This window comes from Lithobates pipiens, unplaced genomic scaffold, assembly GCF_037356315.1.
Source record: "Lithobates pipiens isolate NorthernLeopardFrog02 unplaced genomic scaffold, aLitPip1_a1.2 Scaffold_8, whole genome shotgun sequence".
Lineage (NCBI taxonomy): Eukaryota > Metazoa > Chordata > Amphibia > Anura > Ranidae > Lithobates > Lithobates pipiens.
Window position 1 is genome coordinate 402677290 of NW_027507903.1, and position 27062 is coordinate 402704351.

General features: G+C 41.4%; 1 protein-coding gene across 2 annotated transcripts in view; it reads right to left on the minus strand.

The window, feature by feature from the left end:
• The window catches only part of GABRA1 (gamma-aminobutyric acid type A receptor subunit alpha1), a 355042-nt gene that overhangs the window by 52620 nt on the left and 275360 nt on the right, over positions 1–27062 (minus strand). For both annotated transcript variants that reach the window (XM_077474085.1, XM_077474084.1), the window contains exon 9: positions 21588–21790. In XM_077474085.1, the coding sequence (XP_077330211.1) occupies positions 21588–21790 (203 nt within the window). The remainder of the gene's footprint in view (positions 1–21587; positions 21791–27062) is intronic.

Consider the following 27062-nt stretch of genomic DNA (forward strand, 5'->3'; position numbering starts at 1 on the left):
AAAGTCAGGCATGTTTTTTTTTTTTTTTTTGTTTTTTTTTTCCTTTTGTTTAAAAAAAGGAGGGGAACACAATAAAGGTAATCAGAACAGCGAGGGAGAGAAAATAAAAAAGAAAAAGGGAAAAAAAAAGAAGTAGAAGGGCCGATGAGGCAAATATATCCACTTAGCTGGATGATTGAACGTGAAGTGACTCAGTTCAGCGATCCCTGCGAGCCCGTCTTGTATGCGGTGCTTTTGATGGACTGGATCCATAAGTGGAGTTCAGCGCTAAGTCACGAGCTCTGTCTTCTGACGGCGAACGCTGCCTACGGTTACGGTGTTCTTGGGTGTCCATCGGTTCGCCTCCTGGTGGTGGGCGTCTTGCAGACTGCGGACGAAATTCTGCGTACCAGTCAGGGACCTCTGTGTAGGGAATTTCCAGCGTAGCGCAAAAACGCCTGAGGTCTTCAGGGACCCTGAGCATTGCGGATCGGTCCTGTGAGGAGGCCGATAGAGCAAATGGGTATTTCTAACGGTACGGGATCCCCTTGGCTCGAAGGACATCCAGTAGAGGGCGGAGTTCTTTGCGGCGTTGTAAAGTAATAGAGGATAGGTCTTGAAATAAACGGACCTCCACATCTTTGTATAGCAGCGGGTTCTTGGTGCGAGCTTGCCTAAGGATGTCCTCTTTAAGTTGATAGTCTATTACACAACAGACCACATCCCGGGGTGGATCAGAGTCCTTGCCGCGTGGGCGGAGGGCGCGATGAATACGTTCCAGGCCTATGGGTGTCGCAGGGTCTCTTTCCAGGATGGTGTTAAAGAGGCCTATCACCTCAGCCTGTAGGTGCTCTGCTTCGATCGACTCTGGCAGGCCACGGAGGCGGAGATTGTGGTGTCTACCGCGGTTGTCCAGGTCTTCCATGTGACGGTTCAGCTCTCTCAGTTGCATGGTGTGTGTATCAATAACTTGACAGGATCGGCGGATCACAGCTGAATGTTGCACTGTCTTCTGTTCCACCTCTTGCACTCTGCCTGCGATCGCCTGGATGTCGATCCGAAGGTCTGAGATCGCCGCCGTCAGTGTATCTTTAATATCCGCGGCCACAGATCTAAGGTCATTGAGACTGGGGTGCTGCTGTGGAGCGAGGATTATTTCTCCATTGGCAGAGGAAGGCCGTGTGGAGCCTGCAGAGTTGGGAGGGGGAGGTGAGCCTCGTGTGGGCGCCATATTGCCGGCCTGGGAGCGGAACATGTCAGGTATGTTTTGAGTCGCCCTGTGTGTTAGGTCGCGAGGGGACCTAGATCAGGATGTGGAGGACCCGCGGGAGGATGTTCCCATGTCGGTCTGTGAGTCAGGCTGGTAAGATTACCTCCGTATCGGGCTGTTTTCCCTCCGTGTCAGCGGGAGCAGAGGAATCAAGCTGCCATTCTCCTCAGCGTTCAGGCCACGCCCCCCAAGTACCGTTCTGTCCCTCAGACAAGATGGCAATGGAGCTGTGTGTGGATTGGGGGCATAAATAAAAGTAGTGCTGAACCTGTGGGGAGTGGTTGTTTCACTGAACTCACGTGGTACATTTAGAGAATTTTTAATGTATGTGTAGCGCCGGCTCCTGAAGATGTGTTTTTTTGCTATTTAAAGTTCCTAAAACCACAGTGGGTTTTAGGATCAATTATACCAAATTGTGGTTTCAGTGCCAGTCTAGCTAGATTGCACTGTGTTCTGCTTGGCCACATGTGTTGCTGTCACCACTGAACAGTGTGAGAACGCAGTTTAGCTAGGCGCATTGAGTGCCATTCTTTCTCGGAACCAGCCCAGTGGGAGTGTCATCTTGCTGTGCATTCTGGGAGAGGGTACTTAAGGTACTGATATCACGTGCTTCTGGGTTCCGGTCCAGAAGATCTTTCTGTCTGTTTGTCCTGGTCCTCCTGACCAGCCCCCATGGCCCTCAGGGCCTGGGGTGTGGATCCATCCACTTCCGAGTCTCGGGGCTGGCTAGCCCGAGGCAAAGTAACTGGAAGGAGAATTCAAAGGTGGTCCGGTGCCATCTCATCTGTGGAGAGGCCCAGAAACTGGAGAAGCAACCAGGGGAGGACTCTTCGGGAGAAGGCCACGCTGAAGGCTGGCTTCTCGGAAAGAGCCTGTAGGCTCAGTTGAAAGACACTAAGCGAATCTACACTCATACGGTATCGCCAGCTGCAGGATACTGGTTCTGTATGATGGCCCTCTAAATTTGTCTACATCCTTCAGTTACATCAAGTCTGTGGCAGAGACTTTATTCACAAGTGTTCTACATCAAGTCTGTGGCAGAGACTTTATTCACAAGTGTTCTACATCCAAGTCTGTGGCAGAGACTTTGTTTAAGTGTTATATATGCAAGTCTGTGGCAGAGGCTTTGCTTTATTCAAACACTCTATGGGCTGCTAGCCCTAGTGAGAGGAGGTCTATCAGGTAGTTGTGGGAATCCAGTTGTGAGCAGTAATTCTCTGAATTTTTATGGCAAGAGACTTCCTATCTTTTGCAGTTCCAAGAGTACCTGAACTTCCTACCTAACCTTCTACCCTTCATCTAGAGACTGTTCTGTCTACTTGTTGTCCAATAAATATACTCAAAGTGGATCCAGTGTCAGTTTCTGCAGTTCTTTTGGCCATCTACCTCGGGAAACCTCTAGACGTACACAAGGTCAAGAAGGTAACGGTAAGCCCAACAAAACCAGCCGCTCCTTCAGGGGTCAGTGCTACATATGGATTGATAATAAAATTGGGAAGATTGAGGACATTTTGGAACACTATTTTTTTGGACATTAAGAATGTGGTCTCCATTGATATTTTTTAAGTTTTGATCACATTGATCACATGAGGTGTTTTATTTTGTTTTATATGATTTATATAGAATTATGGAGCACACAGCACTACCTCTGGAAAAACAATATATATATTTTTTTCTAGATTGGTACCTATTTTGGTTTAATTTCTGTAGTCAAGGTGGCCGCAGTGGTATACACATATATTTTAGACAGATGTGGGTATCCTCTTTTGGTCACAGAGTGTATTTGTGTGTTATATTTGTGTCCTGACAGCTCTAAAGAAGAGAATAAATGGGGTTGATTTACTAAAACTGGATAATTCAGGGCTGTACAAACTGTTGAACAACATGCAGGGATTTGAGGAATTTAAAGGGTATATTATAATAGCTTGACCTGAAAATTCTACTTGCCGTCATTGAAATTAAATAACTTTATATCTTGGTGAAATAATATCAGTTTTGTCTTTGTCTCCAAATAATTGCATTTTTATTGTTCGTTATGCAAATTTATAGGACATAAATGCAATGTAAGGAACATTTTGTGAATCTCTAGTAAAGAGAATGCAAGCAATCAATGCAAACAAAAAAACTGTGTCAGTGAATACAGCAGGAAACTATTGAGCAGCGAAATAGAAATAACAAAATGACAAGTCTGATATTGGAGTGCCATAGTAAGATCAATTACTGATCATGAATGTACTGCTTTGGACCTTATTGATGTACAGCAGGATCATTATTCGCTTTTGATGGAAGTTAGAGAGCAAATTCAAATTAACAAAACACAGTATTTTTTTCTAGTGTTAAAATAATTAGGCATTTATTTCTATGTGTTTTGGATTTCAGTTACATTTTAATTTGTGACTAAAATATCTCTGTTATCAATGTGATACTGTGTATATTAGCTATACTATAACTTAATCTTCATAGATAGCTTGTTTGGTTTAAAATTTCATATACTGTTTAACGTTACTTAAAAAAAAGATGCAGGCTATAAAATTAACAATACAGCTGTCTAATAAAACTAGACGACTTGGGGACTGGAGAAAGGACATGACTGTATCATTCCTAGGCTAATGATTGGACAATGAAGAAGCGGTAGCAGACTGATGAGGTCATCTCACTAATCACTCTGTATTTTAATCAGCATGTTCCCAGTCAGCAGATTTGCATGCAGCAACCTGTTTGGCTCACAGTCCTTTCCCTTCCTTACAAAAAGCTAAGACCATTTGAAACTCAGGTACATATGTGATTTATTAATGATTACTACCTAGTGTGCAACACATGGTATCTAATAAAACTGACTACTTTGTGCTGGAATTCCATTAATTTTAAATGGAACCTGATGCATCTTATCAGAGCACCATAACATATTTAGTGCATCACAGCAAACAAATGTGAACCGTCTTGAGGGTCATGGTGAGCTGCTTTGAAAAAAATTATGCCAGTCCCTTTAAACCTGTGTTGTGGTGCATTGTCAGGCCATTCAAAATGAAAGTGAAGTGACATGGCTCTCTTTGCCAAATGTCCAGTTAGTGTACAAAATAATGCACATTATTAAAATGTGGAGTGTCTGAATTAGCCCACATTGTTTAAAAATACTGAAATAGTAAAGTTGACTAAATCCAAATGAATATGTTTTATTTTCTGTTTCCTCGGGAAGCTCTGGTTCACCAGTGTGGTTTTGAAATAGTGCTACATAGAGTGATTTTTAAAGCCGCAGATCAGTGCGATTTGGACCTCTGATTTCATTGCAGCTTGCGACTTCACCTAATAGAAGCCAATGCAAGTTGCAATAAAATTACAAAAAAGTTGTGCAGGTGATTTGAACGGTTCCATTGCTGGCAATGAAGTAATGGGGTGTAACATGTCATGTGATTTTGAACTTTCAAATGGCATAGAAAATCACACTGGAGTGAACCAGGGCTAAAGGGGAACTTTAGTCAACAATCCTCTATTTGTATGCACATACGATCTTATCCAAAATTTTGATAACATTTATAAATTATGTAGACAAGGTTTCGTTATTATTAAAGGTTTTCCCCAGGGACCTTTTATAAACTGGATACATTAGTTGTCCATTTACATTTGCAATGTGGTATTGGGTGAGGAGATATTCAGTCAGATTATATTAACTATGTTTATAGTTGCCCTTCATTGTGTCTTTATGAGGGTGAAGAAGGTTTAAATAGACATATTTAAGGTGACTGGTGTATCTGGCATTAACATCTTTCCACCCAGCCTATAATACAATGAAGGTCTTGTCATATGATGTCCTACCAGAACATGACCCTTGCACAGCTGCAGGGCCACGCAGCGGTGCAATCTGTCATGTCTATATCCACACGGGCAATGACAGATCATTGTACAGGCCCACTGCGAGTACCAGTGACCAATCACAGCAGTTCCCGTGACAGTTGAAAAACAGTGGATGGCTTCCTTTCATGCCATCCATTGTATACAATTGTGTTGCTAGTGGTCACACAAAATATTGACTCTTTGGGCCCAATTTGGACATTTTCACTTAGGGGTGTACTCACTTTTGTTGCCAGCAGTTTAGACATAATGACTGTGTGTTGAGTTATTTTGAGGGTAGAGGACATTTATACTGTTATACATTATTTACATTATAGCTAGGTGTCATTTCTTTAGTGTTGTCACATAGAAAGATATAATTTATATATATAAATATATATATATATATATATATATATATATATATATATATATATATATGGATAGAGCTGGCATCCTTGGCTATTAAATTATATTAGCATTTACAATGAAAGCCTATGGACATTTCTATGGCTTAGTGTTTGGCGCCATCTTGCGGCCAAACACTGATAGTGGACTTAAATGATTTTTGCTTTATCAAAGCATTGAACTTTGTATGGGAAGTGACTGTTATTTACACTGGAGAGTTGACCTTTTTACCTAGGATGCCGGGTGACAGTGCATGCTGGGTAGGACATAAAAGGACCCCGAGCGGCCATCTTAGGTCTCTTGGGAATGCATGGCCTGCCTGTGAGGACTTGTGAGGAGGCCTCCCAGACGAAGCAGCCTATTGCCCTGAGGAGCGCAACCCTGCTCGATTGTGTGAGTGGCCTGAAGTGCCAGAGACACAGTGATCAGATTGGGAAGATCCCGAGACACTCGTTTGAGCATCAGAAGGATGGAGTGACGGAGTCGGCTGACATAGAAGCAAGCTGCAAACACCGGACCAAAGTTACCATACCGAGCTTTTGATCCAGTTGGTGAGCGGGTTGCGGCCCACAGTTTACTAAACTTTGCACCTAGTCAGACTTATATACAGGCCTCGCTGGGATCCATAGTCTCACGGAGGAGGAGTATAGCAACTGACACTAGGCAGGCATAAGGCCTACATACTATCGCATCTCAAGTATTGTATTATAATTACGGAAGCAACACTAAGTTCATCCTTAACTCAACTTTAATTACTTTAACCCTTGGATTACAAATTATAAGGAAGTATCATTGCTAGCGAAGACAAGAAGACCAAAAAGACTGAGTACTTTAAGTGCGATCTCACACATAGCTATAAAAGTAGGGGGAGCTCCCTTGTAATTATATTGTTTATAATTGTTATATCAAAAGTCATTGTTCAGTCATTCTAAGTTTGGATGACAGCACAGTTATTGTAACCATCTGTTTACCAATACGTATAGTAAAATATACTTTGGTTAAGTACCCCTTCGTGTGGAGTATTGTTTTCTCCCAGCAGGAGGAGCCAGTGGATCATGAAGTGTCAATACAGGTATATTGTGTTATATTATATTGTACTGTATTGTATTGCACCACAGCTGTGTCAAGGGGACTTAGTCAAGTTAGTGGGGTTTATTAGCAGAGTGCAGGCCCAAATCAAACCAGCAGCTCCTTCGGGGGTTTTTACATACTGTCACCTGTCAATGTGCATGATCCATTATATGAAAATTCTGTACTGCACTTGTGACAGTATGTAAAAAGACAAAAAAAATATATTTTTTTATCGATTAATTAAAAAAAAAATTGTGACAAGGAATTAGAACTTCAAAAAACTTGCCATGCCTCTTAATAAATACCTTAGACTGTCTACTTTCCCAAAATTTGGTGGGTTTTGCATTGTCCTGGTGCTTTTAGGCCTCAAAAAAATTAGATGTCAGTACATCAGGATTGATCTATTTTCAGATATATATACCATTGTTTGTGGACTCTATTATTTAGTTTGTAGGAAAGTTATAAACACTGATTTGGGTTATTTTCACCAAAGAAATGTAGCAGAATACATTTTAACCTAAATGTAGGAAAAACAATTATTTATTTGCAAAATGTTATAATAGAAACAATGAAAAACATTTTTTTTCAACATTTCCAGTCTTTTTTCGTTTTTAATTTAGCAAAAAATAAAACACCCAGGGGTGATTAAATACCAGAAAAAGAAAGCTCTATTTGTGTGAAAAAAATAACAAAAATGTTTTATGGTTACAGTATTGCATGACCGCACAATTGTTATTCAAATTGCAACTGCACTGAACACTGCAAATTGGCGTGGGCAGGAAGAGGGTAAAAGTGCCTGGTATTAAAATGGTTAAAGTGTATGTTACCTTGTACTTGTATTGAAAATAATTCTGTTCTCTTTGCATTGCTTCCCTTTTATGAAATACCTGGTGAGCCTACTATTCCCCTTGGCTTTCTATTTTAACCACTTGCCATCTGCTCCATAGCAGAATTACTACTATAGGGCGGCTCTCCTGTGCAGGAGCACATATGTATATGTGATTTTGCACTTCTGCCTGCAGGTGATTATTGACAGCAAAAGCTGATCTGCGAGTGCCAGGCACTGGATGTCTTCTGGCACCCTCTGATTGTCAGTAAAACACACAGAACTGAGATCTGCCTATGTAAACAAGGCAGATCTCTGTTCTGACAAGGGGAAAGGGATGAATTTTGTGTTTCTGCAAAGAAGGGCAATACTTTCCATCTCTTCCCCTAGTAAAAGCATCTCACACAATACACAAAAACACTGGTTAAGCACACAGTTAACCCTTTTCATCCTAGATGTTTAACCCCTTCCCAGTCAATGTGTCATTAGTACAGTAATAGTGTATATTTTTAGCACTGATCATGGTATTAGTGTCCATTTGTCTGCTGGAATATCGCAGTTCCGCTATAAAATGCTGATCGCCGCCATTACTAGTTAAAAACTATCCATAAATATATACCATGGTTTGCAGACTCTATAACGTTCATGTAAACCAATTTATACCTGTTGGGATTTTTTTTACCAAAAATATGTAGCAGAAAACATATTGGCCTAAATTTATGAAGACATTTGATATTTTAAATTTTTTTATTGCATATATTGGTTTTATAGCAGAAAAACAAAGTATTGTTTTTTTTTCAAAATTGTCAATCTTTTTTTATTTGTTGCAAAATGTATTCAAAAAAAGTAAACATGAACTTTAGAGGCACATCTGTAGTGTTGAAATACAAAATTAACTTTTATTAATCTTTAAAATTCACATTATTGACATAATATGTTAAAAACAAGACATGGTATTTGGTCTAAACGACGCTCACACCACCTAACACAACCAACTATTACCGCAGTGGAACAGATCAATCAATAATGACTCAAAATTAGGTGATGTCAAATAAAAGGAGGAGCTGGTTGGGGTTTACCATGACCTAATGAAGAAAACTCTACATGTTACGTGCCCTTAAGTGCTTCTTCAGGAGCTTGCAGTCTAATATGTACATAAAAACAATAAAAATAATTAAAAAACAAAGAAGTTTTTTTATTATTTCTATTGTTTTTATGTACATATTAGACTGCAAACTCCTGAAGAAGAGCTTATGAGTGCAGAGTTTTCTTCACTACGTCTCTACCACCAATCACCAACCACCTACCACCAACCAGCTGCTCCTGACATCACTCATTTTGAATCACTATTGATTGCTTTATTACACTGTGGTAATAGTTGGTTGTGTTAGGTGGTATGTGCGTCAGATCAAACATCATGTCTTGTTTTTAACATGTCATGTCAATAATGTGAACTTTAAAGATTAATAAAAGTTCATTTTGTATTTCAACGCTACAGATGTGCCTCTAAAGTCCATGCTTCCTTCTTTTGAATACATTTTGCAATATATTTAGGACATTGGCACACTTATACTTATCTGTATCCACACAACGCCATCTTGTGGTGATATCTTTAAATTTAAATCTATTTTTTTATTTATGCTGCAAAAAATAAATAACGCAGTGGTGATCAAATACCACCAAACAAAAGCTCTATTTGTGGGAAAAAAGAAGATTTAAATTTTATTTAGGTACAGCATTGCATGACCCCGCAATTGTCAGTTAAAATTACGCAGTGGGGGGGTGGTCGGATGGAGGTCTGAACAGACGTGCCCGTAGAGAGCTCCTGCCGTTTTGGGGCACATATCTATCTTTTTCCCCCTAACAGACCTGCCTTGCCACCTACATGGAACCCAGGATACCCCAGGCTACCTGTGGTGGGGGTTTCAGCTCTGACCCCCAGGGCCACGTGGAGCGGCTATCTTGCTCCACCCTGCTGCAGTATATACATTTGCTCTTGGTCTCCTTAACCCCTTTGCTCCTGGATCATTCCCCACACTGTCACTAGAGCTGCCCAGCAGGTTCAGCTGACACCTGTAGCCCTCCTCACAAAAGCAAAATCTCCTCAGCTGACAGTTTGCTGCATCACAATAGTTTTGCAACATGTCTCCATCTCATTTTATGGTGAAGCAGATTTGCAGGGAACGCAGTCCTAGCTCCTGAGTCGCATGTAGCGACCATCCTGCCCCCTACTAGATACCATCCAAGATGACCATATGGCTCATATTGTGGCCCTCGAATCTGCAACCACGACACATCTGTCCCATTTGCAGTAACACCAACTCTGCATAGAGGACAGTGAAAACAGGGGCCGCAGCAACCACATTAGGATACAGGTAATCCCGGGAAGCAACCTCAGGCACTGATCTAAAGCCCACTGTCATCTCTATCCTCAAACAGGTCCTGGACAGGGAAGTTACATCCCCTATTGAACTGGACAGAGTGGAAGGCATGGGGGACACCGCAGTGACTGTCCTCGCAATGTCCTATGCTGGGTCCATTACTATACCCTCAAGGAAGATATTATGTGTAAGGCCTGATGCTCGGGTCCTATGGAATTAGAAGGATCTACAATACACCTCTATCCGGACCTCTCTCGCAACACTTTACACATGAGACGTGTGGTCCGCCTGCTTTTGGATTTGGTCCATCAGGCTGGGGCTACCTACATCTGGGGCCATCCTTTTGGCATCAAAGTAACCCAAGATGATAATTGTAAGTTTGCTCTGTTGGACCCTGACCAACTTCCTGCCTTCTTCACCTTCCTTGCACAAGACCCTATCAGCATCCCGAACTGGCTGGACCCTCCAAAAGACAGTCACCGACTACCAGGCCCTCTCCAGCAAAGTCACAGACATCAGAGATCTGGATCTGCTTCTTTTGGTCCTAGAGCAAGACATCCAACGTCGCGGGAAGACTGATTCGGCTCCCCACATGAGCCAACACTGTTACTTGTTCTCTCTGTCTAATGTTTTACAATGGGTTTACATCTTTTAATCTGCAGCTTTCATTAAGGGAATTGGCCAGGTTTGCCTTGGTACTGTGTTCTCTATGTGCCCTCCTCTTATGAACTCATGCCAATCATATCACTCCACTTACAGGGACTGTATAGAAATTTGCTGAGCTCAGGGGTTTTTTTTTGTGTTGCCCTTACTGGGATCGATATACATAAAAGGGATGTAGATTAGATGTTGACAATGTTGCTGCTCTTTATCACTGCTTGGTAGACATGGGTAATATCAAAAATTTGTTTTGTTTCCTTCTGTTTCCTTCCGTACGAAAAAAAATTGTAATTCGTGTACGAAATACGAATTTTCGTTAGAGTCGTAAACTTTTCGGTAAAATAACGAAAGTTCGTTATGATGAATTTATCATTTTGAGGGGCTCCCACCATCCCTGTGCTGTGCTGACTTCCTTTGATTGGTGAACAAAACACCAGTCATGTTTTGTTAATTAGTTAACATTTCATATTTTGTATGAAATTCGTAAGCATAGAAATTTCCATAGGGTTCCCACCATCCCTGTGCTGAGTTCCCAGGTCTGTACACCTGCTGTGTGTCCATTATGAGGGGTTCCCACCATCCCTGTGCTGAGTTCCCGGGTCTGAGTGTACACCCGCTGTGCCCATTATGACAGGTTCCCATCATCTCTGTGCTCGCTGACTTCCTCTGATTGGTGAACAAAACACCAGTCATGTTTCTGTTAATTTGGATCCGAAATTCCGAAATTCGTTAACTAAATTTTGTATGAAATTCGAAAGCATAGAAATTCCCATAGGGTTCCCACCATCCCTGTGCTGACTTCCTGTGGTTTTACCTTTTAGGTTCATTAACTTTTTGTAACAATTACGAATTTTCGTTATGATGAATTTATCATTATGAGGGGCTCCCACCATTCCTGTGCTGTGCTGACTTCCTGGGTTTTTAACTTTTAGGTTTGTTAACTTTTAGTAAAAATAAGGAAAGTTTGTTATGATGAATTTATCATTATGAGGTGTTCCCACCATCCCTGTGCTGTGCTGACTTCCTGGGTTTTTAACTTTTAGGTTTGTTAACTTTTCGTAACAATTACAAATGTTGGTTAATAACCTCCCTGGCGGTATGATTATTTCTGATTTTAGGTGCTGAAAGCGGTACAATTATTTTGCATGGAAATTTGGCTTTTTATATTGTAGGCCTGCAATTCTTAGGAATAACTCTCTTAAAGCGGTTGTATAGTAATTTTTGGGACTTTTACCTACAGGAAAACCTATAATAAGGCTTACCTGTAGGTAAAAAAAAATCTCCTAAACCTGTACGGTTTAGGAGATATTTCCCTCGCAATGCGCCGCTGACTGCAGCGGCGCATGCGCACAGGGGATTCTCAGCTGAAAGCCTGGCAGACGCCAGACCCTGCCGGGAAGAAATCTCCCACACGCATGTGTGGGAGTGACGATATCGCGGCTCCGGCCACTCACAGCGTGGGAGCCGCGATACCCGGAAGAAACGCTGAGGGAACATGTCAGCTCCCTCTGCGTGGATCGGGCCAGATGTCGGGGGCCTCGTTCTAATGTAAGTATTTCATAATGAGCTAGTATGCGGTGCATACTAGCTCATTATGCCTTTTCCTTTGCAGGTGGGAAAAAACAAAACACATCAGCGGGTTTACAACCGCTTTAAATCTGTTCAAACAAGAGTCTAGAAGACATCCCGGGTATGATAACGTTTATAATATAATAAATAACTATAAATAATGCTAACAAATAATAATAAAAATGATTCAATAATGTAATCAAATCCAAAAACACTGAAATTTGCTCATTTGCAGAATTGTCGCTGTCATTAGATTTAGTGTTTGATGATGGATCTCCCCACAAATCGCTATCGCTCAATTGTGCAAGTGATTCTAATTTATTATCGCTGTTTTCTAGCTGGTCTAAAATCACTTTTGACATAAAGGGACACTTCTTGGTTGCTATGGACAATCTCCAAATTCCAGGCAAAAAAAAAACTGTATTTATAATATAAAAGTGTATGCAGGGCACTGGACAGACCACTAGGTACAAAGGGGATGTGTATTTTTTTTATACAGTACTGTAATCTGTAAGATTACAGTACTATATGTGTATTGTGTATTTTGACTTTTTTGAATTTGGCGTCGATCACTGCTCCCGTGCGTCGTAACATCACAGGGAACGGAGCTCGGCGGCACTCGCACACACAGCGGGGGGGGGGGACATCGCTGGATCCAGGGGATAAGGTAAGTCTCCCTGTATCCTGTGATGCGATCCCGAGTCTGGCTCTGGGTTACCGCTTATGTTGTCAGGTTCACAACTCAGACCTCCTGCTTTCGACCTCCCTTCCCAAATAGGTTTGGCACGATTTGTGTCTAGCACGTGATGCGGACACCTTAGATTTAAATTTACGATACCAAATGTCAACCAAGTTCCATCAACTTTGCAGTATCTGAACATTCTATTCGAATTCACGAAGGATAAGCTCATCCTGGGTGGGGATTTTAATACCCCCCTGGAGCCACTATTGGACTCTTCCACCTCAAGGTCACGTATTTCATTCCCCAAATTGAGGGCCCTGAAATGCACACTATACGACTTGCACCTTGTAGACATTTGGAGGGTACTGTACCCTAAGGCTCATAACTACACAAACTTTTCTTAGGTACATCAGACCTATAGTGGCATTGACTATTGAGTGACCACAGCGGTCTAGACTGGTCTCCTGAGTACAAAATAGACAAGACACAGTCAGACCACTCCCCTATATACTTGACATTCTTGCTCCCCTCCACACCTGTGAAGGAGTGGACATAGGGCTCGAACTACTCGTTGCTAGCTAACCCGAACTTTATTACACGTATCTCAGAAACACTAGCTAACTTTTTTGGGGACCACGCACAAGAAACCACGTCGTTCCCCATCCAATGGGAGGTACTGAAGGCAGTGTTATGTGGAACCTTTATTCAGTTAGGATCTCACCTGAAAAAGGAACGCACAGCCGATGTAGTGGCTGCAATTCAAAAGCTCAAGAACTGACCATAAGCAGTCCCCAACAATCAACACACTCACAGAGGTTTTCCAACGCCCGATCACATCTCAGAGGTCTGTATGAGACCTCCGCGTGTACATTCACGGACATTTCACCAATATAAATTCGAAGACAAGTGAGGCAGGTCACTGGCCTGCTCCTTGCACCCAAAAGTATCCTCTACTTTCATCTCCCATATCCAAGGACCGCATGGGGAATCAATCTCCTCACCTTCTAAGATTGTGCAGATGTTCAGGGATTTTTACCAATCCCTGTACAACATACCTACGGCCCTCTCATATCATGGAAACTGCACTCCCCAATTAGGATGAGGAAACCGTTACCAAACTTGAAACACCTATTACAGCAAATGAAGTTGCGAAAGCCATTGCGAGTACACCAACTGGCAAGAGCCCAGAGCAAGGCGGCTTTACCCCAAAGTTTTACAAACTATTTGCTCCCCTTCTTATTCCTTTCCTCACTAAAGTATTCAACTCTGTGTCAGAGGGCTCAGTGTTCCCTCCACAAACACTTGAGGCTCATGTATCCCTTATCTCATAATCAGAGAAGGACCCGACTTTATGAAAATGATATGCCAATATCCTTGATCGGGGGGGGAAATGAAGATCTTTGCTAAAGTGTTGGCCAACAGAATACAACTATTGTTGCCCAGTTTGATTCACTTAGATCAAGTGGGATTTGTAAGTGGCCGAGAATCAAGGGATAAAACCCTTTTATCCGACTATGCCCGTACCCATGATATTCCTTTATACCTCTTAACAGTCAATGCAGAGAAGGCATTCGACCGAGTAGATTGGCAATTCCTTTGGCTGTCGTTACAACAAATAGGGCTGGGAGACCACATGTTCTCAAGGATAATGTCCCTCTACTCCTCTCCATCTGCTAGGATAAAACTAAACGGCTCTCTGTCGCCTGCATTCTATATCTATAATGGGACAGGACAAGGGTGCTCTCTGTCTCCCCTCCTATATGTTCTCACCATGGACTGTTTAGCTATTGCTCTGCGAAACAATCCCTCTGTGCACAGAACTCAAACTAAACTTGCTCTATTCGCAGATGACCTGCTCCTATTTGTGACATTTTCACACTCGTCCCTGCCCTCAGTGTTGCAGGAGCTACAGAGATTTGGGAAAGTCAGTAAATTTAAAGTACAGTAAATCGGAAATTCTCAATATTTCTCTTCCAAAGTCGGACTCTGGACTGCCTTTTCCTTTAAAACAGGATCCACCTCCATCCGATACCTTGGTATTAAAATACGGGAGGATGCATCCCAACTCTTTTCCAATAATTTTACCCCCTTACTTCTTAGAACTCAAGTCCATTTGTCTACTTACACGTTCAAACGGCTCACCTGGCTTGGTAGGATGAACACCTTGAAAATGGATGTCCTTTGCCGTTGTTGTACCTATTTCAGACAATCCCTATATACATACCTAACTCCTATTTTCGGAAATTGCACCAGCTGTTCTCTGAATTCATTTGGAATTTGGCCTGTCCTAGAATCCAATACAGAATGTTATCTCTTTCGAAAGCGAGAGGGGGAGCAGGAGCCCTGGACGCTTCATTGTACCATAAGGCAGCGATACTGGCATACTGGACTGGTTCCATAACCATACAACCAAGCTCTGGGTTCACTTGGAAAGCCATATGAACTCCATTGAACTCTCAGCTCACCCATGGACCACACCCGCAAATTGTAGGGGTTCACACCCCCTCTGTGAGCTCACTTGTCAAATGATCCAAATTTGCGATTGCTTAATCTCTAGTGGGAACATATCAAATCCCTTGGGGGCCTATGGCCCTCCCTATTTGGGACTCAAGCCTTCCCACCGGCTATGCATGTGACAAGATTTGACCTTGGCAAAAAGGCCATAGGAGGCTTTCCCAGGTTCTCCGAGCAGACCCCACTCTAAAGCTAGATACCCTCTGAATTACTTTCTCAATTCTCTATGCAGTGGGTCCAGAAACAACAACTGACTTTCTATATTCGAACCTTCCCATCAATATCAAATATTCTAGTTGAACCAACAGGATTCGAGGATATGCTCCTCCAAACCGATCCTCCAACACACAAGGTATTGCAGCTTTATTCCCTCCCTCTTGCTGAATGCTTTTCATCCTGATCTCCCACCCTATACGAAGGCTTGGGAAAAAGATTTCCAACACCCCGTCTCCCCCATTGACTGGCAAAAATGCTTTATTCTAACGCACAAACTCTCCCTAGCCATTAAAACTCAAGAAAAGGGGTTCAAACTGGTGACAAAGTGGTATAGATGCCCTTCGGCTATACATCACTTCAACTTCGACAATACCAGATTGACCGCCGGGCGGGGTTTTTGCCACCCTGATTGGAGGTTATATGAAGTCCATCAGAATGCACTGATAATTCACACCCCCAGGGGCGCACAGTGCAGTGATCGTTGATGTGCCTTGTCCCCAGGACACAGCCCAGCCCTGTTCAGGGTAAACAGCTAATGAAATCAACTGTTTACCACGTGATCCGCTGTGTCCAAACATATAGTGGTTAATCACTATTCCTTTCTTCTTCTCACACATCAATCATGTAAGGAGGAAAAGCATCAACTGTGAGTGAACATCGACTCTGCTATTTCTGTACACATTACTGTGCACCACATGCCTCCCCCCCATAAAGAGAACATGTCAGATCAGCCCATCAGTGATCTGTCACACAGCCCATCAGTGCCACCATCAGCATATCTGTCACACAGCCCATCAGTGTCGTCATCAGTGGATCTGTCACACAGCCCATCTGTGTCATCATCAGTGGATCTGTCATACAGCGCAGGAGTGGATCTGTCACACAGCCCATCAGTGCCACCATCAGCGGATCTATCACACAACCCATTACTGGATCTGTCAGGACAACCCCTTAGTGCCACCATCAGGGGATCTGTCACATAGTCCATTAGTGCCATCATCAGTGGATCTTTCACACAGCCCATCAGTGGATCTGTCAGGACAACCTCTTAGTGCCGCCATCAGTGGCTCTGTCAGAGCATCCCATCAGTGGATCTGCCAAACAGTCCATCAGTGGATCTGTCACACAGCCCTGTCAGTGGATCTGTCACACAGCCCCATCAATGGATCTGTCAGCGCAGTCCATTAGTGCCCCCATCAGTGGATCTGTCAGCGCAGCCCATTAGTGTAGCCTAATCAATGTCACCCATTAAAGAGTCAAAATCACTGCTGCCCATCAGCCCATCACTGCTTCACATCAGCTGCCATGTCCAAAATATATTTTACACCTGAGGAGGCATATAATCCTTACTATGTTGGATGATGAGAGCACTGGGGAGCCCTCACCATCCAAATTTTATTCAGAATATGAGCCTGTAGAGAGTAGTGGATCAGGGACTGAATTGGAGGAGGAAACAGTCCCTCCCAAAAGAATAAGAAGAATAACAAGATCAGAAGACCTGCCTACCACCAACAGTGCCATACACCCCAACGGCACAACACCAGTGGTGCTAAACCCTAGGAAGAAAGGCCCAGTACGAGTACTGGAATAACGCACCAGACCCAAAGAATGTAGGCCCAAACCTACCTTCCCGGTGCCCTGGCAAACCTATTATGGATGCCTTCCAGCTCAGGGCCAGCTACAATCCCCCCTTTCACTGCACAGCCAGGTGTCCAGCCCAATAATTTTTAAAGTGTTTTTCCCTCAAGATTTGCTGCAGTACATCATGAACCAAACAACACTTTTTGCAGAGCAATTTATTGCCACCAATCCCAATTATTCATATGCCCGTTTGTTTCATTGGTGGAGTCTCACAGTAGATTAGTTAAAATTGTTTGGGACTTACATTTAATATGCAACTTACAAAAAAACAAAGTGCATGCCCACTGGTCCACTCACCCCATCCATTACATGCCGATTTATTCTGCCGTCATGTCCAGGACACGCTATAACATGATCATGTGCTTCCTGCATTTCAATGACAACTCACAGTGCCCTTCCCGAGATCATTCCATCCATGATAAATTGTCTGGGACCTGGCATTCCCCTGGCTCAAAAAAAGGCTGCCATATCTACCTCAACAATTATTATACTAGTCTGCCCCTTCTCCGCCACCTGTGCGGTGAAAAAATCTTGGTCTGCGGCACCACCTAAAAACCAGAACAGGCTTCCCCCAAAACTTAGTGACAACAAGGCTACAAAGGGGGAATCAGCAAGTATGAGGAATGAGGAAGTGTTAGCCGTGAAATGGAGGGATAAGAGAGATGTCTACATCCTATCCACCATCCACAATGACACTTTGGTGGAGATTCCCAGAAGACTCGGTCCCATTGTAAAGCTTGAATGTGTACATGATTATAATCTGTCTGATACTACAGCCATATTTACCAATTAGAATGTCCCTATACCTGCCTCAAATTTATTGAAGAAATTGTCACTGCCCTCATATACCTGTAAGGGTCCTCCCCCACAGGAAGTCTCCACTCTGATTGTGTGAGTCGACTTCATGAGCAACATTTTCTCTAAAACAATCCCCCCACAGAATCAGGAAGAAGACACTAAAAGAAATGTTGTGTATGCAGCAGAGGAGTTAGAAGAGACAGCAGTTATTACTGTCCCCAATGTCTCTCCCAACCTGGCCTATGCATCAGAGAATGCTTTGGATGTTAGCACATATCCCTAAGATATTAGTTCTCCTTATTTTTAACAGCCTGATATTTCCCTGTTTCAAATACCTATGCAGATCATTTGCCTGCTATCTCGATTGACCATGTTTCTACCTTCCACATTAACTGACCCTGGTCTGTTTATCAACGATGCCTCTGCCTGACGTCTGGATTTTTTCACATGCACTGACCTCGGCCTGTTAATCGACTATGTTTTCTTCCTCCTGTTTGAACTGCTTATTTGCCCTGCTACTATAGTACACAGGGGGTCTCCCATATGTGAGGGGCTTCAGAAGAATTTTCTGAGTAGAGAAAACTGTTTTTGGTTTTCTATGGGTTTTGTAATCCTAGAACAAGGTCTGGAGACCAGAGGCTTCAAAGAGATTTGGGTGGGAGAAGCCTTTACTCTCGTCCCCATTTTTTCCTGACTGAGGCCCTAAGCTTGATGTTCCTGCCTGCTGCCTGGGCCAATTCTTTGGCTGTGCTGATCCTATCTCTGCTTGTAATGACCCAGGACTTTATGACCCATGTTCCTCCCTGCTGCCTGGACTGCTGCTGCTGACCACATCCCTGCCTGCTACCTGGACTAATGCTTTGGTTGTGCTGAGAGTATCTCTGCCTGCTGCCTGTACTGAATATGGAAAGTATTCCTGCCTGCTGCCTGGATGATTCCCGACCATGTCCCTGCCTGCTGCCTGGACCTATGCTCCCCTCTGTGGACAACTGCACTACTAAAGACACAGGTAATATTTTGTTTACCTTTTGCTCAGCAGAATATATTTTGGGGTATAATTGCTATGTGTTAGATTTATGAAGTGTCTTCAAAAATGCAATAGGTTGTGTAATTCATGTCGCTAGATCATCCGATGGTGCTCCTTGGAGTTTGGGCTTTTCTGTTTGGTTAGGCTGTGAAAAAGTCCCAATCATGTGGTATCGCCATACTCAGGAAGAGTAGCAGAATGTATTTTGGGGTTTCATTTTTGCTATGTCCATGCTGTATTTTAGAACATCTTATAAATTGACAATTTTGTGTAAACAAAATACGCTTTTTCCAAAAAATGACACGTTCAAAAGACTCATAATGGCTCATAGACTATATACGCAGGGGGTGTTTTTCCAAAATGGGGTCATTTTGTGGGTGTTTCCATTGTTCTGGTGCTCCAGGACCTTCAAAAGTGTAATAGGTAGTAAGGAAATTAGATGTGCAATTTTTACCTGAAGTTGCTACTCAGATGTTCAGCCTCTGTAGGTGGCCAGGCTGTGTAAAAGTCTCACACATGTGGCATCACCATACTCAAGATGAGTAGCAAAATGTGTTTTGGAGTGTAATTGCTAGTATGCTTATGTCATGTGTGAGAAATAACTTTTTAGAAAAAATAAATTATTTCTCAATTTTTCCAAGAATTGTGGGAAAAAAATGACAACTTCAAATACTCACCATGCCTCTTACTAAATACATTGGACTACTTTCCAAAAAGGGGTCATTAGTATTTGTACTGTCCTGACCATTTCAGTGCCTCCAGAAATGAGATAGACAGTCAGAACATCAGCAATGATCAATTTTCAATGATACATAGCATAGCTTGTAGACTCTATAAAGCCCCGTACACACGAGAGGACTTATGTCCGACAGACTTCCGAAGGAGTTCTGCCGGAGTTCTGCCAGAGTTCCGACAGAGTTCCGACAGAGTTCTGATGGACTTTTCGACTGAGCGGACTTGGCCACACACAATCACACCAAACTCTGACGGATTCGAACGTAATGACGTACGACTGGACTCGAATAAGGAAGTTCATAGCCAGTAGCCAATAGCTGCCCTAGCGTCGGTTTTAGTCCGTCGGAATAGCATACACACGAGCAAATTTTTCGGTAGGAACTGGGTCCGGCGGAGTTCCGTCGGAAAAACTTGAAGCATGTTCCATTTTCTAAAGTCTGTCAGACTTTTGCGAATCAAAAGTCTGTTGCAGCCCACACACGATCGAATAGTCTGACGGAATCATTCCGTCGGACTTTGGATGTTGAAAAGTCCGCTCGTGTGTACGGGGCTTAACTTTCACAAAGACTACATAATATCCACTAATTTGGGTTAATTTTTACCAAGAATATGTATCAGTAAAAATGTTGGCCCAAATGTATGAAGAAAAATTACTTATTTGCAAAATGTTATAATAGAAACACAAAAAAGTTTTTTTTTTTTTTTTATGTTTTCTCTTTTTTTGCTCATATCGCAAAAAAAAAAAAAAAAAAAAATGTGCTGATTAAATACCAGCAAAAGCTCTACTTGTTTGAAAAAAACTGATAAACATTTTGTTTGGGTACAGTGTAGCATGACTGAGTAATTATCATTCAAAGTGCGGGTACACTGACAGCTGAAAATTGGTCTGGGCAGGAAGTGGGTAAAAGTGCCCTGTATTGCAGAGGTTAACATTGTTCTATTGATATCTTAGATTTGGTTTACAATTTATTTTGCTACAATTAGTTAAATGATGTTGTTAATTTACATTTAATTTAATTTACAGAATTAAAGGAAATCAAGCAAAATAATACATGTTTTTTTTTTTGTGTGTTTTTGTTTTTGTCCTATGGTATACAAAAGAAACTGTATCATTTGTGCTATTTTCTGATAAAGCCACCTGGTGGCACTGTTCCATTAATGTTGACAAGCAGTTATTCAGTCTTACTAGTGTTTACTTTTAAAGCACCTACCTATTTCAGAAATACAATGGCAGCATATCAGGTTCAATATGTTATTATTAATTCAAAGACTAGACATTAGTTCATACCAACAGTTCAATATAACAAAAAAAGACCTTCTCACAAGATGGTCCAACACACTTTGGACTTTTAACACTGATCCTATATTAACATTCATTCTGCTGCTACTCCTGTTACTCCTACTCCTACTACTACTACTACTACATCATCTGCTACTACTGATAATTAGTATGAGTTGGGTAACATTTCCCAAAGTAAGCACAAGAACACCGGTTGGACCAAAGTCAACCTCACACTGCTCCAGATAACTAAAAGGAGAAACACCCAGACAACACAATCCAGTCCTAATGGGTTCTCTACTCAGGTTTTGCTACTCTTCCTTTTATTACATTGTTTCTCTTTGTAGCTCATTTTATGGGTCAGAAGAGATATTGCCAATTTTCTCTTCCACTGACAAGTAAACACCCCAGTTGTCTGTCAGCAAACACAGGCATTCAAAAGTAGTTATCTCAACTTAACAGTGAAAACAGTACTCAGGGGATGTCCTCCTGCTGGAGGAGACAACTCAGCAAAAATATGAGAAATCTGCTGCTATCTTAAAAATTATTTCATGCAATCTTTGCAAAATATGTTCCAACATGGGCCAGAAAGAGCCCTTAGTAAAGAGATCTAGGGGACAAAATATATATAAAGGAAACGTGGATTACAATTACAATATTTACAAATGACCAATATGCAACTTTTATGAAAATGCAATATTACCTTCTCTGGAACTACACTTTTTCCATCCCACGCATACCCTCGCTTTGTAAAATAGTTCACAGTTGCAAATTCAATCAAAGCTGAAAATACAAATGCATAACACACTGCTATAAACCAGTCCATGGCAGTGGCATAGGCTACTTTTGGAAGAGAATTCCTGGCGCTGATGCTCAGTGTGGTCATGGTAAGTACTGTTGTTACACCTGCAGAAAGAGAGGTTAAAGGGTTAAATTGTGAATATGCTTACCTATCCAAACAAAATGAACTTGTTACAGCAGATATATAAATGGATTAGGGTCTCAAAAATATGTGTGTGTGAATCATATACATCAATATACAGTATATGCTGTATACCATTCCAATGAGTCATCATATTTTCACAATGTTCTTGCTCAGTTGTTACTTTCTTTATTCGTAGCATAGTTTGCACTGGAAACATGGAGGCATCCAGAGTCAACCTAAAGTCAGAGGGTAACTAATATGTAAATCTGGGGTGGGATGCCATTCTTAAAAGTTGATCACGTTTTCTTTGACATCATCCCAACTGAAAATATTGACAAAATAGAGCAAGATAGAAACTGGACTTTGAATATGCCTATGAGAACTGAATCAATACAATTACTATAAGAACATTTACAAAATCTTTATTCAATTACATACAGTATATAAAAAGGAACATAATTTAATGAGCCATACAAAACATGGTTAAAAAGTAAAGCTGCAGCACCTGAGCTGAGGGGCTACTGCAATTCTCTGGTCTTCCTAAACCCTGTTTTTTTTTTCTTTATTATATGGATCAATATGTTTATGTTCTTCTGGTTTCTTTTAGGTTTCTTTTAGGTAAAATGATATTTTTGCCAGTTTAATGCATGTCTTTTCTGCTGGAACATACCTGTTTGTGGTGTACTTTTTATTCTGCGTGCTTGTTAAATAAACTCTTCTTGATTTAAAAAAAGTAAAGCTACTACAGAGCTTGAGTTTGGCTGGTCTACGCATTTCCATTTTATGATCATGGTCAGCCTTTCTGTCTCTCACTCAGCATGATGTGATTCTGAATAAGGAGATTTACACATAACGGCTTCTTAGATGCGATCCTCGTGAGCAGTTTTCCTTTTTTACCGTCGGTTGCCATCCTTGACATCTGCTGTTCTCTGTGGCCCATTGCTCCAATTGAGATTTGACATTCCCTTTGTGTTGAGTCTAATGTGATGGGGCAGATTCTGAAGATGATTGCTATTACACCTATATGCCTGTGCCATTTTACATGCTAGAACTGCAATATGCTCTGAAAGAAATAATAATATATTTCAAAACATGTTGGAATCTCTGTGAACACCTGTCTGGCCTGGCCTCCTACTTCATGAGACCGACAGTGTGTTCCAGAATATGAGCATTGCTCCATTTGTGTGGTATCATATTTGTATAATTTGTCTCTTATTTTTAACTATGCTATTGATGTAGCAATCAATTTTGATAAACTTTTTTTAAATCTTTTGTACTTTTGCTTTCTGGTTGACTACTGCCTCTATAATCCCCCTGGGGCCCTTCCTTTGTTCTCTATTGCTCTTTTGGGATGTGGCAGTTAGCCCCCAGTCAGATACAACACTAAGCTACTCTTACCCATATATCTATCAAATTCTTACCTGTAATGACAAATAGTATTCACTACCATATATATACATCCACGTTCAAAGAAAAAAGAAGAACACGCTGTCCGATTTCATCCAATCCCTCCATAGGAAGCAGCCCCTCCCCACTCAGTGAGCAGAAAGGACCTGTCATCAACGGGGAGTTCTCCCGCTGAGCCGGCGGGCAGAAGCGCATATTTATACATATATACAATACAGGTGATTGCGTATCTGTACATGCATACGCATATGGTTTATATATATATATATATATATATATATATATATATATATATATATATATATATATATATATATATATATATATATATATATAGCTCATATGTTAATATAAATACTTTCTTTTTGCAAACCATCTTTTTGGATAAATTACATGCTTCTGTGATTGTATAATAATATATACAGTATATATATTCACTTTTTCTATGATATACATAGGTTTTTTCTTGGTAGATATAACTAGTTAAAGCTATACATCACATTCAACTTATATGGTCCTGAATAAGCGGGGGCTCCCTACAAAACCTCGTAGACCACCAAACTCAAACTCTGTAGTAGAATTGAATTGAATGATGTTCCTTTTTAAATATGTAATTTGTTAAAAATGTTGTAAACCTTCTAGTAACTGTGTTGATTCAGTTGTCATAGGCATATTCAAAGTACTTGTTTCTCTCTTGCTTTGTTTTTATCCCTAAAGTCAGAGGGGTGCTCTGGAGACATGGAGATGCACAGAGGCATGCAGAAGACACAAAGGCACACTGCATATTTTTTTTCTTGTTTGATATAACTAGTTAAAGCTATAAATCACATTCAACTTATATGGTCCTGAATAAGCGGGGGCTCCCTACAAAACTCGTAGACCACCAAACTCAAGCTCTGTAGTAGCTTTACTTTTTAACCTGGTCTTGTATGGCACATTGAATGATGTTCCTTTTTAAATATGTAATTTATTAAAAATGTTGTAAACCTTATAGTAACTGTGTCGATTCAGTTGTCATAGGCATATTTACACACGGAAAACACCAGACACAGAGGCCTCCTTGAGGAAGTGGGGTACAGCTGGAGTACAGAGACATGTGGACTGGAGAGAACACAAGGACACAAAGAAGACTGGAACCTTAGAATGCAGGTAAGTCTCTAGAAGCATGGGTGAGCTTAGTTTAGGTGTAGCAATCATCAAACACCCGTTTGCTGATTGGCTGAAGTGAAACCTGGTGACCCAGAGCTGGATTTGGGAGGAGGTGAGTATAACAGTTTACTGCATTCAGAACATGAAATATGAGTTTTTGATTGCTATAGCTTATGCTTTTAGTAAAATGAATTCAAAATGTGTGCAGTATTTTGTTTTAGTTAGAATGAGAAATTTGAAACTTCTGTCAGACTTTTATTGCTACCTTGACCATGTTAGATAGCTTCCCCCATATTTACTGTTGGGACACTTGGGAAAAAAAAGTGTGCGTAAACTCTTTAAAAGGGACACAAGAAAACCTCAAAAAAATATAATTTTACAATAAAAATCATAAAATGAAATGCAAATGCAGCCCCCTCACAATAAAAGACATCACATACGTCACAAGAAAATTATCTTCATAAAAACAACACATACATTGTATAATAAATACATTCTGCACATTTAATTTTTCCCTAAAAAAAAACTTCTAGCATTTAAAAACTGTATGGACCACAGAAAGAAGCTTTTTTCCAGCCTAGTGGTACAAGAGAAAATACTTCTAAATACCCTTTACACTGTAAACAAGACATTCTCGGGATGCTATCCTTTGGGATATGCATAGCTCTCTGGAGGCACCTACCTACTCACAGTTTTAAAATACCCAGTAAATATGCCCCTTTAATAATCTTCTGCCCTGTTTTTGTTACCCTCTGTAAGGCATTCCTGTCATGGACAATGCACATATCTTTCCACAGAGAGTAATAAGGCACCACACTCCCAGTGGCAGCCTAATGAAAGCTGAGAAGGGCATTTTCTGAAAAGTTTGACCTTCACAGCTTCCTCAGGTAGTACAGTTTCTGATGAGCACTCTCCACCAGATGGGATATGTACCCAGATGAACTAATTTCAGTTTATCTCCCTAATGTGGTCGTGGTTAGCAATAAAAAAACATAAACATGTCAAAACCTTTCATCCCTGCCATACTCATCAATATAACACTCCAGCAATGGGTCTTCCTCCCCTGTGCAAAGCTGTTGCAGCCAATCAGTTGCCACCAGCATCTCAGCCAATCTATGGTCAGGCTCTGTCTTAAAAGGTCAGGGCATGTGCTGCTTGGTGTTTGAGCTTGATGTCACCATGCTAGCTGGCAAGCTCCCTATGACTAATAGAGACTTCCCAAACAAGTCTACAGTGATCCTCTATGATCTTAATATATTCCCAGTGTTCCTGTCTTCAGTGTTTCCCTGTGACTCCCTGTGTATCCCAGCCTAAAACATGCAACCAGTACCTACTTAATTCAATGTGTATTCAAGCCAACAACTTGCACCTAAGCCCCCGTACACACGGGCGGACATTCCGAGAACAAAATCCGTCAGATTTTTTTCCATCTGATTTTGTCCGAAACTGGTGTTGCATACACACGGTCAGACAGAGTTGTCGGAAAATCCGATCGCTCGGAACGTGATGACGTTCATTCATTATGACGGGACTACGTCGAGGCTAGTAGCCAATAGCTTTGGTCTCGTAATTTGATCTGATCATGCGTGGCACTTTGTCCGATCGGAATTCTCTACAAACGATCAGAAAAAGTCAGATCGGATTTTGTTGTCGGAAAATTTGAGGTCCTGCTCTCAATTTTTTTCCGGCGGAATTTCCGATGGAAAAAATCTGATAGAGCCCACACACAATTGGATTTTCAGACAATATAATCCGATCTGACCTTTTTCCGTCTGAATTTCCGACCGTGTATAGAGGGCATAACAACTGTATGATTCTATGTTCACCCCAGCTAGTAACCAGCATACTTTTACCTGTGATTTCCTTGTGCACCCTAGCCAGCATCTTGCCTTTAATTATGTCCTGTACCCTGCATCCCAGCACCTGTGTGTATGTTTCAGCCAAAAACGTATTACCAGCATCTTTGTGGTTCCCAGAGCATTCTCCAGCCTGCATCCAGTTTCCTTTCACTTGTGTGCCTTCTGTACTCTCCAGACTTCTCCACGAGCCAGTAACAATTGCTGAAAACCAGGCTGCTTTCCAGACCCTGCGGCTTGGCCTTCCCAAAGGCATTCACCTTTACTGAGCAAGCAAGCATGCTGACTCCATTTTCTGCAGTATCCTTTGCTTCTCTGTGACTACAAAAAAAGAGAGAAAAGAGGTTCTCCCAAGAGAGCTGATTAGGGCACTATTGTTAAATTAATAATTGTTATTGTAGAAAAAACACACAACAACAATTTAATAAAATTGTTAATTAGACCTAATGTGTACCTCATGGATAGTTAAAAAAGACAACGTTGTCACATAAAAATGGGGGACGCAGCTGCGCATGCACCATACACTCACTCACACACACTATCATATGCTCAAATTGATCATCAAAGATTGGCAAAAATGAATTTTAAACAGGGGTACACTCCTCTGGATGATTTAATAATTCCTTGGCACTAAACAGCATTTGTTGCTATACGTGATGATAATCAAATTGCAGTGTTCAGTGTTTGTGGTGTTTGGAGCAGGGTACTCAACATGTAGCTGCCCAGAAATCGTTTACAGGGTAAACTAACATCCAAGACGTAGTACAAGCCTAGTTGATCAGCTAGTTGATCCAAGACTGGAGTTTAGATTCTGAAATAGTCCGTAAAACAAACTTTGCAG